This window comes from Bufo bufo, chromosome 1 (genome assembly GCF_905171765.1).
Source record: "Bufo bufo chromosome 1, aBufBuf1.1, whole genome shotgun sequence".
NCBI classification, from domain to species: Eukaryota; Metazoa; Chordata; class Amphibia; order Anura; family Bufonidae; genus Bufo; species Bufo bufo.
Genome location: NC_053389.1, coordinates 371,156,087 through 371,172,118, shown reverse-complemented (window position 1 = coordinate 371,172,118; position 16,032 = coordinate 371,156,087). Strand labels below are relative to the sequence as shown.

At 41.0% G+C, this 16,032-nt stretch overlaps 1 protein-coding gene across 1 annotated transcript in view; it reads right to left on the bottom strand.

Moving 5' to 3' along the window:
- TENM2 (teneurin transmembrane protein 2) overlaps positions 1–16,032 on the bottom strand; it is a 3,383,593-nt gene that overhangs the window by 356,807 nt on the left and 3,010,754 nt on the right. The window contains exon 25 of the mRNA XM_040404927.1: positions 1,847–2,082. Coding sequence (XP_040260861.1) covers positions 1,847–2,082 — 236 coding nt within the window. The remainder of the gene's footprint in view (positions 1–1,846; positions 2,083–16,032) is intronic.

The window sequence follows — 16,032 nt, the reverse complement described above, 5'->3', positions numbered from 1 at the left end:
TTATTCAATTCATTTCTATGATTTATCCTAAATGTAAAAATTAAATACTCAAGGCTTTGTGCACATAACTGAACATTTTTCGATGGTATCTGGTCACTAAGCATCTGTCATATATTTGTCCAAATTCTTTAGGACAGAAATAGTTTCTAAGGGCTATATTACAGTGAGAGATTAAGCAGATGACTGTCGGGAAGGAAGCGGTCCTTCCCGACAATCATCTGCTCGTCAGTGAAGGAGACTGTTGCTATTACATGCAGCAATCTCCTCCACAATATGGGCATGAGTGATCGCTAATGCCATCCCTCGTCCCCATACAGAATCATTATTTGCTGGGAGCAGAGCGTGATTAGACGCAAAAAATGTTTTTTTTTTTACAGCAAAACAGATGTGATTACCTGATGAATGAGCATTTGGTCGCTCATTGGGTAATTGGCAGCATCTTTATACAGGCAGATTATCTCTTACAAACGTTTCTATGAACACTTGTTAGTGATGATCTGGCCAACTCTCTGCCAGTAGAATATACAGTGCTGCCCATAATTATTCATACCCCTGGCAAATTTTGACTTAAAATTACTTTTATTCAACCAGCAAGTAATTTTTTGATGGGAAATGACATAGGTGTCTCCCAAAAGACAATAAGACGATGTACAAGAGGCATTATTGTGGAAAAAAACAAACATTTCTCAGCTTTTATTTACATTTGAGCAAAAAGTGTCCAGTCCAAAATTATTCATACCCTTCTCAATAATCAATAGAAAAGCCTTTATTGGCTATTACAGCAATCAAACGCTTCCTATAATTGCAGACCAGCTTTTTGTATGTCTCCACAGGTATTTTGGCCCATTCATCTTTAGCAATGAGCTCCAAATCTTTCAGGTTGGAGGGTCTTCTTGCCATCACCCTGATCTTTAGCTCCCTCCACAGATTCTCAATTGGATTCAAGTCTGGACTCTGGCTGGGCCACTCCAAAACATTAATGTTGTTGTCTGCTAACCATTTCTTCACCACTTTTGCTGTGTGTTTTGGGTCATTGTCATGCTGAAATGGCCGCTGGTGCCCAAGGCCAAGTTTCTCTGCAGACTGCCTGATGTTGTCGTTGAGAATCCTCATGTATTGCTCTTTTTTCATGGTGCCGTTTACTGTGATTAGGTTCCCTGGTCCATTGGCTGAAAAACACCCCCAAAGCATTAGGTTCCCACCACCATGCTTGACAGTGGGGATTGTGTTCTTTGGGTTGAAGGCTTCTCCTTTTTTACACCAAATGTAGGAAACATCATTGTGACCAAACAATTCAATTTTTGTTTCATCTGACCATAACACAGAAGACCAGAAGTCTTCTTCTTTGTCCAGATGAGCTTTTGCAAAGGCCAAGCGAGCTTTTGTGTGCCTTATCTGGAGAAGTGGCGTCCTCCTTGGTCTGCATTGTGCAGTGTCCGTTGTATTGTCTGCCTTGAGACATTGCCACCAGCAGAGCCAAGATTCACCAGGCCTTGGTGGTGATCCTTGGATTCTTTTTCACCTCACTAACTATCCTCCTGGCCAGCACAGGTGTCACTTTTGGCTTCCGACCACGTCCTCTGAGATTTTCCACAGTGCGGAACATCTTGTATTTTTTGCTCAAATGTAAATAAAAGCTGAGAAATGTTTTTTTTCCCCACAATAATGCCTCTTGTACATAGTTTTATTATCTTTTTGGAGACACCGATGTCATTTCCCGTCAAAAAATTACTTGCTGGTTGAATAAAAGTAACTTTAAGTCAAAATTTGGCAGGGGTATGAATAATTATGGGCAGCACTGTAGCCCTTAATTAACTATATAGTGGTAAGTCAACATAACACTTACCCTGAGCTTCCTTCCAAAAACAGTCACTTTGCCTTTTGTCTGTTCTTTCCGTAACCTCCATTCAATAGAGTTTAGTCCATTCTCCATGGGTAAAGAAATATTGCGCCTTCCAATTGTAGGTGTCACAGTGCCAGCAAGAATATGGGGTTCACTGTGGAAACTGATCCCCATTCCATTAGCATACATCACTCTTAGTGTTCCATTACTGCATAACTGGTAGCTGTTTCTAACTTGATCTGGGAAAAATAGCATATTACTAAATCAGAAAATTTATTGAACAAATGACTTACATCAGCTTAGAATTTTTAATTTACCTAACAGACCAATTTCAATTATATTAGATGACATGTGAAATCATGTCTACAATCAACATCCTAGAATTAGTATTCATTTACTTGATGGTAAAGTGCTTATCCACATCTTTCTTGCTCTAATTTGAACTCCTTTTCTGAATGATTGACACTTAGAAAGAATTATTCATCTTTAAAGTATACAGTGTAGATGTTGGGTGGCAACCAATATGGCAAATATTACAACTTTAATGTTGGTTGTCAAACACCTGTCTCTGAGCTTCAATGGCAACCACATTGATTCTTCCATAGATAATTATGAAATAGCTTAATTAAAGTTTGTAGACTTCGACAGAAAAGGACAATTAAACAAAAATTTGTAGGCTTTTATCTTTATTAATATTTTATTTTTTATTTTTATAAACAATAGGGAACATTCGTAATCCAGTTCTGCTAAGTGGAACTGCTGAGAGACTTTGCTGACGTTAAAGCATCAGTGATCTCACTGGCAGAACTATGATATCTCCACTGTGCAAAACATGGCCTTATTGAAAACATACTTCACTGAAGAGCTAATGGCTTCTACTATTTAAAAAAGTGGAGGCTATTCCAGTAACGCAAAGTTATCCTCTATCCACTGGATAGGTGATTACTGTTAGATTGATGAGGGTTTGTGAATGGGTGTCCTGTGTCCCCACTTGAATGGAAAGATGGTCAAGTATGCACACCACTGTGCCTTTCAAACTGTATAGGACTGCCAAAGATATTCTAGCGTTACATTTGGCTATCTTTGATAGTCCCATAGCCTTTTTTTCACATGAAGACATTAAAAAAATTATAGAAACAATCAATTTAGAAGAAAAAAGCCAATATACCATGCCCCAATGTTTTTATTGTGAAGCCAGCCAGAAGAGAAAAAAACTAACAAAATAAAAAAGGTGGAGGGGAAAAAATTAGATCCAGCAACCCCATATTCTCGTCCATTAATGTAAGGGACTCTTACTTGGATAATTTATATTCTTATAACTTTTAACTTTGTTCACCAAGGACACCCATTTACTCTTCAAGGGCACTTTGTCAGAGCACCACAATCTAGTGACAATAACTCTGGCAATAAGAAGAACATACCATCAAAGTACATGTTTCCCCTGATTCTGACATTACACCAAGATCACCCAGCACTGCAATATCAAATGAAGTATGACAATTCAGAACAGTTTTAGCATTATTCATGTGAAATACTTTTGACAAATAAGCTTGCAGTGGGGTGAAATCCTAGATGAGATGCTTAAAATCAGCCCTATTATTCAAACACCTGGGGTAAGTGGCATCTGGCCTTAGGGTGACCTTAGACAATAATGGCAAAGTATAATATAATTGGTGCTGAATGTTGAATTGAATCATCCTATAGAAGAATTTTTTTTATTTTTTATTAATGTCCATTATTGAGAACTTATTTCCAAAACATCCGTATTCCACTTGCCCACACTTTTAAATATGGTGATACATTCTAGTGCATTTATAATGTTTTTCTGTAGGTATGCCTGTGATAATGAAACAGGGCCTACCCTTTTTGTTGTGCAAAAATTTACACTATTATGATTATTGGAAAAAAATATGGTGACCTATACTTTATTTGTTTGAATGCATGAGAAAGCTGGTGATATCAAAATGTGAAAATTGTGCTGGGGATGTGTGTTTCTTGTAACTTTTATAAAGGGGGGATAGTACCCTCCTTACAAATCTGTGAGATGTGCCTAATACCCCTATTAACCCAAAAATAAGTCTCAGGAACACTAAGAAATCCCCTCAAATATAAGTTTTGCCACAGAGGAGTAAATTGGAGATCGTGCGTAATACCCAACAGTTTTCTAAACAAAACCCAAATGTGGTTCAGCATTCCAGCGATTGGACATTTTTTTAAAATGCATTTGTAATCTGGTAGCTAGATTCTAATTAGATCCAAACAAATTAAGAAATAGTAGTGAACTTGCCAGCACACTTTACTAATAAATTCCTGAAGAATCCCTGACAGCCGTACAACTCTGTACATCGGCGGAATGGACTTTAAATCATGTGCACGAGCGCGGTGTGTCGGGGCTAATGTTTGCGACAATGTCAATTGCACACATTTATCCCCTCAGATGCCATGCTCAATTGTGACTACAACATCTGGGTGGTCAAAAACCAAGAGCGCGAGCTGAAAGCCAATAGCAACCAATCAGATTCCACCTTTCATTTTCCAAAGGAGCTGTCAAAAATGAAAGGTGGAATCTGATTGGTTGCTATGGGCAACTAAGCCAGGTCTACTTTACACCAGTTTGATAAATGACCCCAAATGTCTCTGTCTTTAGAGCATAACATTTTAATCAATATGGCTCTAGGCATACTGCCAGGAGGAGGGATTCTACTTGGTATTCTATGAGCCCTTTCCACTCCATACAACTACGACAAATGCTCTAGCCCCACTGTCTCTGTCAACCAGTTTTGAAAAATGAAACCAAATTGTGTCCTTCAGAACCCTTTCAGAAGCATGAAGAAGAAGCAAGTTATAGGAGCATGACTGTCCTCAAAGTCTGTCAGCTTACTTTGAATAATTTTATTTTCTATTTCTACATGATCTCTTGAAGTCTCACCTCCTTTTTTGCTTCCTCCACACTCTCTCCACACACTCAGATTCTTTCAATTTATTCATGTTTTTTTTTTACTTTCTATCATTTTCCCCTTTGCTGACAATTTTAGGTACCACTTCCGTCTCCAAGACTGAATATTTAGACTCAGTAGCGATAACAGAGTCTATGTTTTCCCCTGCGGTCATATTTTTTTGAACCATGTGGGTCTTGCCATGCAGGAATTTCCAGAATTTTTTAATTTTACTGGAGGAGTCTCATATCCTTTAAATGGAGCAGTGGGGTGCAGGCCTGACCATCACTTTCATTTCAAACATATAGACATTTCCATTTCCCTAAATTACATATGCAGAGTCTCATGCTAACTTCACTGTTGAAGGTCTAATCTGGTTGCCAGAATATGAAATAAAGAAACACAGGTGTACACTTTGGCAAATGTGAGGTACAGTGGGATGCGAAAGTTTGGGCAACCTTGTTAATCGTCATGATTTTCCTGTATAAATCGTTGGTTGTTATGATAAAAAAAAGTCAGTTAAATATATCATATAGGAGACACACACAGTGATATTTGAGAAGTGAAATGAAGTTTATTGGATTTACAGAAAGTGTGCTATAATTATTTAAACAAAATTAGGCTGGTGCATAAATTTGGGCACTGTTGTCATTTTATTGAATCCAAATCCTTTAGAACTAATTATTGCAACTCAAATTGACTTGGTAAGCTCAGTGACGCCTGACCTACATACACAGGTGAATCAAATTATGAGAAAGAGTATTTAAGGGGGTCAATTGTAAGTTTCCCTCATCTTTTAATTTTCTCTGAAAAATAGCAACATGGGGGTCTCAAAACAACTCTCAAATGACCTGAAGGCAAAGATTGTTCACCATCATGGTTTAGGGCAAGGATACAGAAAGCTGTCTCAGAGATTTCAGCTGTCTGTTTCCACAGTTAGGAACATATTGAGGAAATGGAAGACCACAGGCTCAGTTCAAGTTACGGCTCGAAGTGGCAGACCAAGAAAAATCTCGGATAGACAGAAGCGACGAATGGTGAGAACAGTCAGAGTCAACCCACAGACCAGCACCAAAGACCTACAAATCATCTTGCTGCAGATGGAGTCACTGTGCATCGTTCAACCATTCGGCGCACTTTACACAAGGAGATGCTGTATGCGAGAGTGATGCAGAGGAAGCCTTTTCTCCGCCCACAGCACAAAAAGTGCCGCTTGAGGTGGGCTAAAGCACATTTGGACAAGACAGCTTAATTTTGGAAAAAGGTGCTGTGGACTGATGAAACTAAAATTGAGTTATTTGGCCATAACAAGGGGCGTTATGCATGGAGGAAAAAGAACACAGCATTCCAAGAAAAACACCTGCTACCTACAGTAAAATATGGTGGTGGTTCCATCATGCTGGGGACTGTGTGGCCAGTGCAGGGACTGGGAATCTTGTCAAAGTTGAGGGACGCATTGATTCCACTCAGTATCAGCAGATTCTGGAGACCAATGTCCAGGAATCAGTTACAAAGCTGAAGCTGTGCCGGGGCTGGATCTTTCAACAAGACAACGACCCTAAACACTGCTCAAAATCCACTAAGGCATTTATGCAGAGGAACAAGTACAACGTTCTGGAATGGCCATCTCAGTCCCCAGACCTGAATATAATTGAAAATCTGTGGTGTGACTTAAAGAGAGCTGTCCATGCTCGGAAGCCATCAAACCTGAATGAACTAAAGATGTTTTGTAAAGAGGAATGGTCAAAAATACCTTCAACCAAACTCTCAATGGAACCTACAGGAAGCGTTTAGAGGCTGTAATTTCTTCAAAAGGAGGATCTACTAAATATTGATTTCATTTCTTTTTTGTGGTGCCCAAATTTATGCACCTGCCTAATTTTGTTTAAACAATTATAGCACACTTTCTGTAAATCCAATAAACTTAATTTCACTTCTCAAATATCACTCTGTGTGTCTCCTATATGATATATTTAACTGACATTTTTTATCGTAACAACCAACGATTTATACAGGAAAATCATGACGATTAACAAGGTTGCCCAAACTTTCGCATCCCACTGTACATGGGAAAGCCCAGCACAGTGTCAATTCCGCTTACACAATACACCCATATTGAGAGCATCCACTTTTTATAGATTTTCTCTTCACTTTTATTTCTAAATAGAATTAAATGAAAAGGAAGAAACTGCTTTTGCTTAAAGGGCTCTTTTCACAGAGCTGAGATCAGCAGAACAAAACTGATTAGTACAAGAAGTTCAATTGCTTATGTTTCCTTTATTCTTAGACATTTAGATATGGGCCCTAGGGTATCACATGTAGAAGCTAGTGTACTATCTGATAATCAGCCCTTTCCATGGCCAATACATCAATATAAAGCTTTACTTATCTTGTTGTTCATTGTCTGAGGTTTGTGGTCATCTGCTAGCTATCGTCAGATAAAACTGATACGCTCTTCCCAAGAATAATTTCTACACCACTGACATCAAGCAATTCCAGTTACAGAAAATCTCAGGTAACAACATTGCTGGGGATTCAACCTCTTGAAAATCCCTGCAAAGGCTATACTATTTCATTTAGCATAGTCTATCTTCACCATGCAGTGTGCATCTGAAATAGCACTACACTCCATACAAAATGTATTGTGCCACTGCACTAAAGAGCCTGTGGGATATCTATGGAGCATCTAGAGTACAAAGTAAAAGATATTAAGGAAATTTGCGTGTGCAGATTTACTTAATTTTTTTAGGAGCTGAAGGGACTTTGCACATTTTGAAACAGAATGAGATTTTGTAGCACTTATCCTCAGATTCAACCTTTACATAAATAAGGATTTTAAGAGTTTTAGACTGCTGTAAGCACATAATGCTATCAAAGTGAGCACAGCACACCATGTCTACTTTTATGTAGTACTAAACTTCCCACTGTTGGCTTGCACACATTCTCTTAAGGCCGAATGCACACAGCCGTGGAACACGGACGTGAGCGGTCCGTGGTATCCCGGCCTGGCATCCTGCTGACAGCAGGAGCGCATGGTGTCATTGGTTGCTATGACGCCGTGCGCTTCATGCCGCCGCTGCACTACAGTAATACACTCGTATGATCTATACGAGTGTATTACTGTAGTGCAGCAGTGGCATGAAGCGCACGGCGTCATATCAACGAATGACACCGTGCGCTCCTGCTGTCAGCAGGATGCCAGGCCGGGATACCTCGGACCGCTCACGTCCGTGTTCCACGGCCTTGTGCATTCGGCCTAAAGAGGATATTTTCATTAGTGTTACCATTAAAGCTAGAAACACACCACAGATTAAACTGTTGCGTAGTATGGAGCAGAAGAACAGGTCAGTTAAACTTAGGAACTCCTCTCCACTGAGTACATTAGAATATTAATTATAGTTAGATCTAATAAAGAGCCCCAAATAGTGATTAACCCCTTCAGGAACCTGCCATTTTTCACCTTAAGGACCAGACCATTTTTTGCAAATCTGACGTGTCACTTTATGTGGTGATAATTTTAAAACGCTTTTACTTATTCAGGCCATTCTAAAATTGTTTTCTCATCACATATTGTACTTCATGACAGTGGTAAAATTGAGTCCAAAAAATGTATTTTAATTAGGGGTTAGGTCATGTGATATTTTTATAGAGTCGTTTGATATGGACACGGCTATACCTAAAATGTCTACTTTTCTTTTTTTCCCTATTATTTCCAAATGTTTTTTTACTTTATTTTGGGAAAATGACGTTATTTTTTTTTTACTTGAAACTTTTTGGAGGGAAAACTTTATTTTTTAAACTTTTTTTCACTTTCTTTTTTTGTCCCACTTTGGGACTTCAACTTTTGGGGGTCTGATCCCCTTTACAATCCATTCCAATACTTTTGTATTGGAATGCATTGGCTGTATGTGTAATACAGTGTGTATTATTCATACAGCTTCCTGCCTGTAAGATCCAGGGGGATGGATCTTACAGGCTCTCCAATGGAAGGCAGCCCCGATGCCTAAGGAAGGTCACAGAAGCACAGGGACCCGATGGCAGCTCCGATCCCCGCCCGACATCGCACGTGCCGCGGTCAGCGCTGACCGCAGCATATGAAGGGTTAATGCACTGGCATTGGTGATTTCACTGATACCGGCGCATGCAGCAGGGGTCCAGCTATCAGTGACTGCCGGACCCCTGCTGCGGATTGGGCGGGCGCAGCTCCTGCACCCGCCCGATCCCCATAAAGTACATGTACGTCACGGGTCTTTAAGTCCCGGAAAGAAATGACGGAGATGTACGTCATGAGTCCTTAAGGGGTTAAAGCTTGTCCAAGACCTACATCTTTGTCCATGCCCATCAACACTTGTACAGTATAATAAACCAACTGAAAAGACCTCTATGCCTTTAGTTATTAAGTGAGGCTATTTGAGAAGGTTACTGTAACCTTAAAATAACAGGCTACGCAAAATCTCGAAAGACCATATATTTACAGTATACATTTGGAAGAATAACCGTTACATTCATATATGTTTATGAACTTCTTTCAAAGAATTGTTATATTGTTATGACTAAACTGAATATTAAATATTTAAACTACAAAAATGTATTGTAATTTAAACTACAATGGGTTAAGTTGTTGAAATATTTTAGGCCCAAATGCAATGTTAAGACATTTATCAAAACTTAGGAAAGAACTTGGACTTGAAAAATGACTTAAGAATTTTAGTGACCAGCAAACTAAATTATACTGTAGAAACAAGTGTCAGGCAGCTGCTGCCAAAGCCAATAAGATAATAGTTGCATGAAAGGGGGCATAGATGCGCGTGATGAGAACATAGTCTTACCACTTTACAAATTACTAGTCAGACCCCACATGGAGTACTGTGTACAGTTCTGGGCTCCTGTGAACAAGGCAGACATAGCAGAGCTGGAGAGGGTTCAGAGAAGGGCAACTAAAGTAATAACTGGAATGGGTGGACTACGGTACCCAGAAAGATTATTAAAATTAAACTTTAGAAAAAAGACAACTATTTATCCCCAGGACTGTGACTGTGACAAAGGGACATCCTCTGCGTCTGGAGGCAAAAAGGTTTGTACACAAACATAGAAGAGGATTCTTTATGGTAAGAGCAGTGAGACTATGGAACTCTCTGCCTGAGGAGGTGGTGATGGTAAATTCACTAAAAGAGTTCAAGCTGGGCTTGTATGTATTTCTGGAGTGCAATAATATTACAGGCTATAGCTACTAGAGAGGGGTCGTTGATCCAGGGAGTTATTCTGATTGCCTGATTGGAGTCGGGAAGGAATTTTTCTCCCCTAAAGTGAGGAAAATGTGTGGCTTTGACCTCACAGGGTTTTAGTTTTTTTGCCTTCCTCTGGATCAACTTGCAGGATAAAAGGCTGAACTACGGGTAGATGGACAGTTGTCTTTTCCTGTAGGAAACGTAAGCTGGCAACATATTTTTCAGCATATTGAAAATAAAATAAAAATATTAACCCCTTTACTATCGAGCCATTTTTCACCTTAAATCCCAGGCCGATTCTTGAAAATCTGACATATGTCACTTTATGTGGTAATAACTTTAAAAAACTTTTACTTATCCATGCCATTCTGAGATTCTTTTCTCGTCACATATTGTAATTTATGACAGTTGTAAAATTGAGTAAAAAAAAAAATCATTTTTATTTATAAAAAAATACCAAATTTACTAAACATTTGGAAAAATTTTAAAATTTTAAAATTTCAATTTCTCTACTTTTATAATAGATAGTATTAACTCCAAAAACTCCACATTTTGTGAATGCAATTTTATTTTTTGGGGACATTAGAAGGCTTAGAAGTTTAGAAGCAAATATTGAAATTTTTCAGAAAATTTCCAAAACCCACTTTTTAAGGACCAGTTCAGTCACTTTGTGAGGCTTACATAATATAAACCACCCAAAAATGACCACATTTTAGAAACTAAACCCCTCAGGGTTTTACAAACTTCTTTTTAACCATTTAGGTGTTCCACAAAAATTTATGGAAAATGGAGATGACATTTCAGAATGTCACTTTTTTGGCAGATTTTACATTTTAATCAATTTCTTTCCACTAATAAAGCAAGGGTTAACAGCCAAACAAAACTCAATATTTATGGCCCTGATTCTGTAGTTTACAGAAACACCCCATATGTGGTTGTAAACTGCTGTACAGGCCGTCGGCATTATGCAGAAGGAAAGGAACGCCATATGGTTTTTGGAAAGCAGATTTCACTGGGATAATTTTAAGCTGCCATGTCACATTTGAAGATGCACCCCTAGAGTAGAAACTAGAGTAAAAACTCCAAAAAAAGACCCCATTTTGGAAACAACAGGATAAGGTGGCAGTTTTGTTGGTACTATTTTAGGGTACATATGATTTTTGGTTGCTCTATATTACACTTTTTGTGAGGCAAGGTAACAAAAAATAGCTGTTTTTGCGCCGTTTTTATTTTTTGTTATTTATAGTTTTCATCTGACAGGTTAGATCATGTGCTATTTTTATAGAGCAGGTTGTTACAGACACGACAATACCAAATACTGTATGACTACTTTTTTTGGTTGCTTGTTTCAGTTTTACATAGTAAAGCATTTTTGAAAAAAAATTTTTTTTGGTGTCTCCATATTGTGAAAGCCATAGTTTTTTTTAATGTTTTTTGGGCTGTCTTATGTAGGGGCTCATTTTTTGTGGGATGAGATGACGGTTTGATTGGTTTTATTTTAGGGTGCATATAACTCTTTGATCGCTTGCTATTGCACGTTTTGTGATGTGAAGTTACAAAAAATGGCTTTTTTTTCACCATTATTATTTTTATTTTTACGTTGTTCACCTGAGGGGTTAGTTCATAAGATATTTTTATAGGTAGGGTCTCATTTTTTGTGAGATGACGGTTTAATTAGTACTATTTTGGGGTGCGTATTACTTTTTGATTGCTTGGCATTACACTTTTTGTGATGTAAGGTGAAAAAAAATTGCTTTTTTGACACCGTTTTTATTTTTATTTTTTACGGTGTTGACCTGAGGGGTTAGGTCATGTGATATTTTTATAGAGCAGGTTGTTACGGATGAGGAAACACCTAATATCTATACTTTTTTTTATTTATGTAAGTTTTACACAATGATATAATTTTTTCAACAAAAAAAAAACATTTTTTAGTGTCTCCATAGTCTAAGGGCCATAGTTTTTCAGTTTTTGGGAGATTGTCTTACGTAGGGTGTAATTTTTGCTGCATGAGATGTTGATTTGATTGGCACTATTTTGGGGTGTATATGACTTTTTGATCGCTTAGTATTGCACTTTTTGTGATGTAAGGTGACAAAAAAAGGCTTTTTAGACACAGTTTTTATTTAATTTTGTTTACAGTGTTCATCTGAGGGGTTAGGTCATGTAATATTTTTATAGAGCAGGTCGTTACGGACGTGGCAATACCTAATATGTTTACTTTTTTATTTATGTACGTTTTACACAATGATATAATTTTTGAAACAAAAAAAAATCATGTTTTAGTGTCTACATAGTCTGAGAGCCATAGTTTTTTCAGTTTTTGGGCGATTGTCTCAGGTAGGGTATAATTTTTGCGGGATGAGATGATGGTTTGATTGGTACTATTTTGGGGGGCATTTGCTTTTTTGATCGCTTGGTGTTGCACTTATAGTGATGTAAGATGACAAAAAATTGTTTATTTAGCACAGTTTTTTTTTTTTTACGGTGTTCACCTGAGGGGTTAGGTCATGTGATATTTTTATAGAGCTGGTCGATATGAATGCAGCGATAACTAATATGTCTACTTTTCTTTTTTCTCTATTTTTTTAATTTTTTTTAAATTTGTTTGGGGAAAATTATGCTTTTTTTTTTACTTGAAACTTTACATTTTATTTTTTGAAAACTTTATTTTTTTTTCTCTTTTTTTCACTATTTTTTGTCCCACTCTGGGACTTCAACTTTTGGAGGTCTGATCCCCTTTACAATGCATTACAATACTTTTATATTCTGTCTACTCTCCCAGAAGACAGCCATGATGACTAAGGAAGGCTGCCTTCCCTGCCTTCACAGCAGAGTGGGGACCTCATGGACACTGGCACCTGTTAGGATACCGCACGTGCCACGGTCAGCGCTGACGCTGCCGTGCAAGGGTTAATGCGCCAGCATCTGTGTTTTCACCGATGCCGGAGCATACAGCAGGGGTCTGGCTATCAGTGACAGCTGGACCCCTGCCTCTGATCAGGCGGGCGCAGCTCCTGCACCCTCCTGATCAGCGCGCTGTACCTGTACTGTGCTGGGATTTCTGTCCCGCATTTCTGCGCCGTACATGTATGTCGCTTGTATCCTAAGGGTTAAAGGGGTTGTCCTATGACAGGAATGCTCAACCTGCGGCCCTCCAGCTGTTGGAAAACTACAACTCCCACCATGCCCTACTGTAGGCACGTGCACGACCGTGGCACGTGCGGTATCCTAACAGGTGCCAGTGTCCATGAGGTCCCCACTCTGCTGTGAAGGCAGGGAAGGCAGCCTTCCTTAGTCATCGTGGCTGTCTTCTAGGCATGCTGGGAGTTGTAGTTTTGCAACAGCTAAATGGGAAATAAAGAGCCCCTGTTCCCATGGTCAGCAGGGGTCCCATCCTCACTAAACAGATACTTATCCCCTATCCCAGTGGTCGGCAAAGTGCGGCTCGCGAGCCACAAGCGGCTCTTTAGATCCTTCAATGCGGCTCTTTGTTGCGGGCTGGCCGGTGGGCGGCCACGCAGCCATATCGCGCCGCTCAAGCTGCTTGCAAAATGTCCGTCATGCGCCTCCTGCCCCGTCTGTCTGCTCCTTCCACTTTATGAATGAAGCAGGCAGGCGGGGAAGGAGGCGCATGACGGAGGGTGAGATGTCACGCTGCGCACAGCAGCAGAAGGGCGAGCAGTGGCGCTCTAGTTCGGCTGCCCACTGCCGGCCATGTGAGGAGTGGTGAAGAGGCCGCCGCTCAGGAGGAGCGAAATGTCCTGCAGCAGAAAGGTAGGAGCTGCCCCCGGTGTGTGCACAGCGCCGGGCACTGCACTGGCCCCGCCGCAAGTGTCCCTGCCTCCTCCCTTCCCCCCACTAATACATTACTTTACTTACTAGAAGGCACTTATGGGGGATATCTGTGGAGGGCACTTATGGGGGATATCTGTGGAGGGCTCTTATGAGGGATATCTGTGGAGGGCACTTATGGGGGATATCTGTGGAGGGCACTTATGGGGGATATCTGTGGAGGGCCCTTATGGGGGATATCTGTGGAGGGCACTTATGGGGGATATCTGTGGATGACACATATATAGCATCTTATGTTATATATGTGTCATCCACAGATATCCCCCATAAGTGCGTCATCCACAGATATCCCCCATAAGTGCGTCATCCACAGATATCCCCCATAAGTGCATCATCCACAGATATCCCCATAAGTGCGTCATCCACAGATATCCCCCATAAATGCGTCATCCACAGATATCCCCCATAAGTGCGTCATCCACAGATATCCCCCATAAGTGCGTCATCCACGGATATCCCCCATAAGTGCGTCATCCACAGATATCCCCCATAAGTGCGTCATCCACAGATATCCCCCATAAGTGCGTCATCCACATTACATCCACATCTGCAGACAAGTTTAATAAAAGTAAAAAATGATAAAGATAAAATGAAATAATAATCAAGATCCAAATAAAAGAAAGTACATATAAAAGTATGTAAAAACACACTCTGGGCTCATGCCCACGAATGTAAGGGCGCCGTGCCTGTGCTGCGGACCGCAAATAGCGGTCCGCAATGCACGGAAACAGACCATGGGGCAGCTGCATGAGGATCGCGGACCCATTCACTTGAATGGGGTTCGCGATCCGCATCCGACTGCCCGCGCCGCAAAAAAGTAGCGCATGCTGAAGTGAATGGGTCCATGATGTGGGCTGCACATGGCCGTGTGCAGCCCGCATCATGGACCCATTCACTTCAATGGGTCCAGGATCCGGGATATGAGTGCTACAGTGTGCTTCCGTGGTGCTTCTGGCTGTGCCTCCGCACCGCAAGAAAGTAGTGCATGCGCTACTTTTTTGCGGTGCGGAGGCACAGCCAGAAGCACCACGGAAGCACTCTGTAGCACTCATATCCTGGACCCATTGAAGTGAATGGGTCCTTGATGCGGGCTGCACACAGCCAGTGCCCGTGTATTGCAGACCCGCCGTATGCGACCTGCAATATGGCAACGGCGGGCACACGGTCGTGTGCATGAGCCTTAATAGTCCTCACTGGTACTGTTGACGCAATATTTTAGGTTTTAAAAATGTGGCTCTCGAAAGAAATTTCAATAGTGGTTTTGGCGATATTTGGCTCAGTTGACAAAAAAGTTTGCCCACCACTGCCCTATCCAGTCAATAGGAGATACGTTTTTGTTGTGGGACAACCCCTAAACATAGTCTACTAGTGCATGTTTATGCGAGCCATGGTTGCATGTACCCTGTTTCGCCGAAAATAAGACAGTGTCTTATATGAATTTTTTCTCCCAAAGTTTCGCTAGGTCTTATTTTCAGGGATGTCTTATTTTTCCATGAAGAAGAATGGCACAGGGGTATCAGGGTGGGGAGGGGGATCACTTAAAACGTCACAGGGGTATCAGGGTGGGGAGAAGGATCACTTAAAATGGCACAGGGGTATCAGGGTGGGGAGGGGGATCACTTAAAATGGCACAGGGGTACCAGGGTGGGGAGGGGGATCACTTAAAATGGCACAGGGGGATCAGAAGGGGGAATCAAAATGGCACAGGAGAATCAGAGGGGGGGATTACCGTACCATTTTAGTACCCCCTTCTGATCCTCCTGTGTCATTTTGATTCCCCCCTCTGATCCCCCTGTGTCATTTTAAATGACCCTCCTCCCCACCCTGATCTCTCTGTGTCATTTTAAATGATCCCCCTCCCCTGTGCCAGTGGACAGTGGATTACCGTATTTAGTCTCCCCCCACCTTCACCAGACATCCCCACCTTCCATCAGATATTTCCCCCCCACCTGTCACCCCTGTGTGTCCGTACCAGCCAAGTTGTGAGTCAGCCAGACTCCGTCAGGGCAGAGCGAGCAGTGGGCGGAAGAAGGCGGCAGCTTGTCCTGGCGGCGGCGTGGGCTCTCTGATTTAAAGAGACCTCGCACCGCCTGTGCTGCGGCCAATCGGTGAGCTGCGTGGCGGCGCCCGGTGAGCTGCGTGGCGGCGCCCGTAGGGTCCAGAGGAGTCA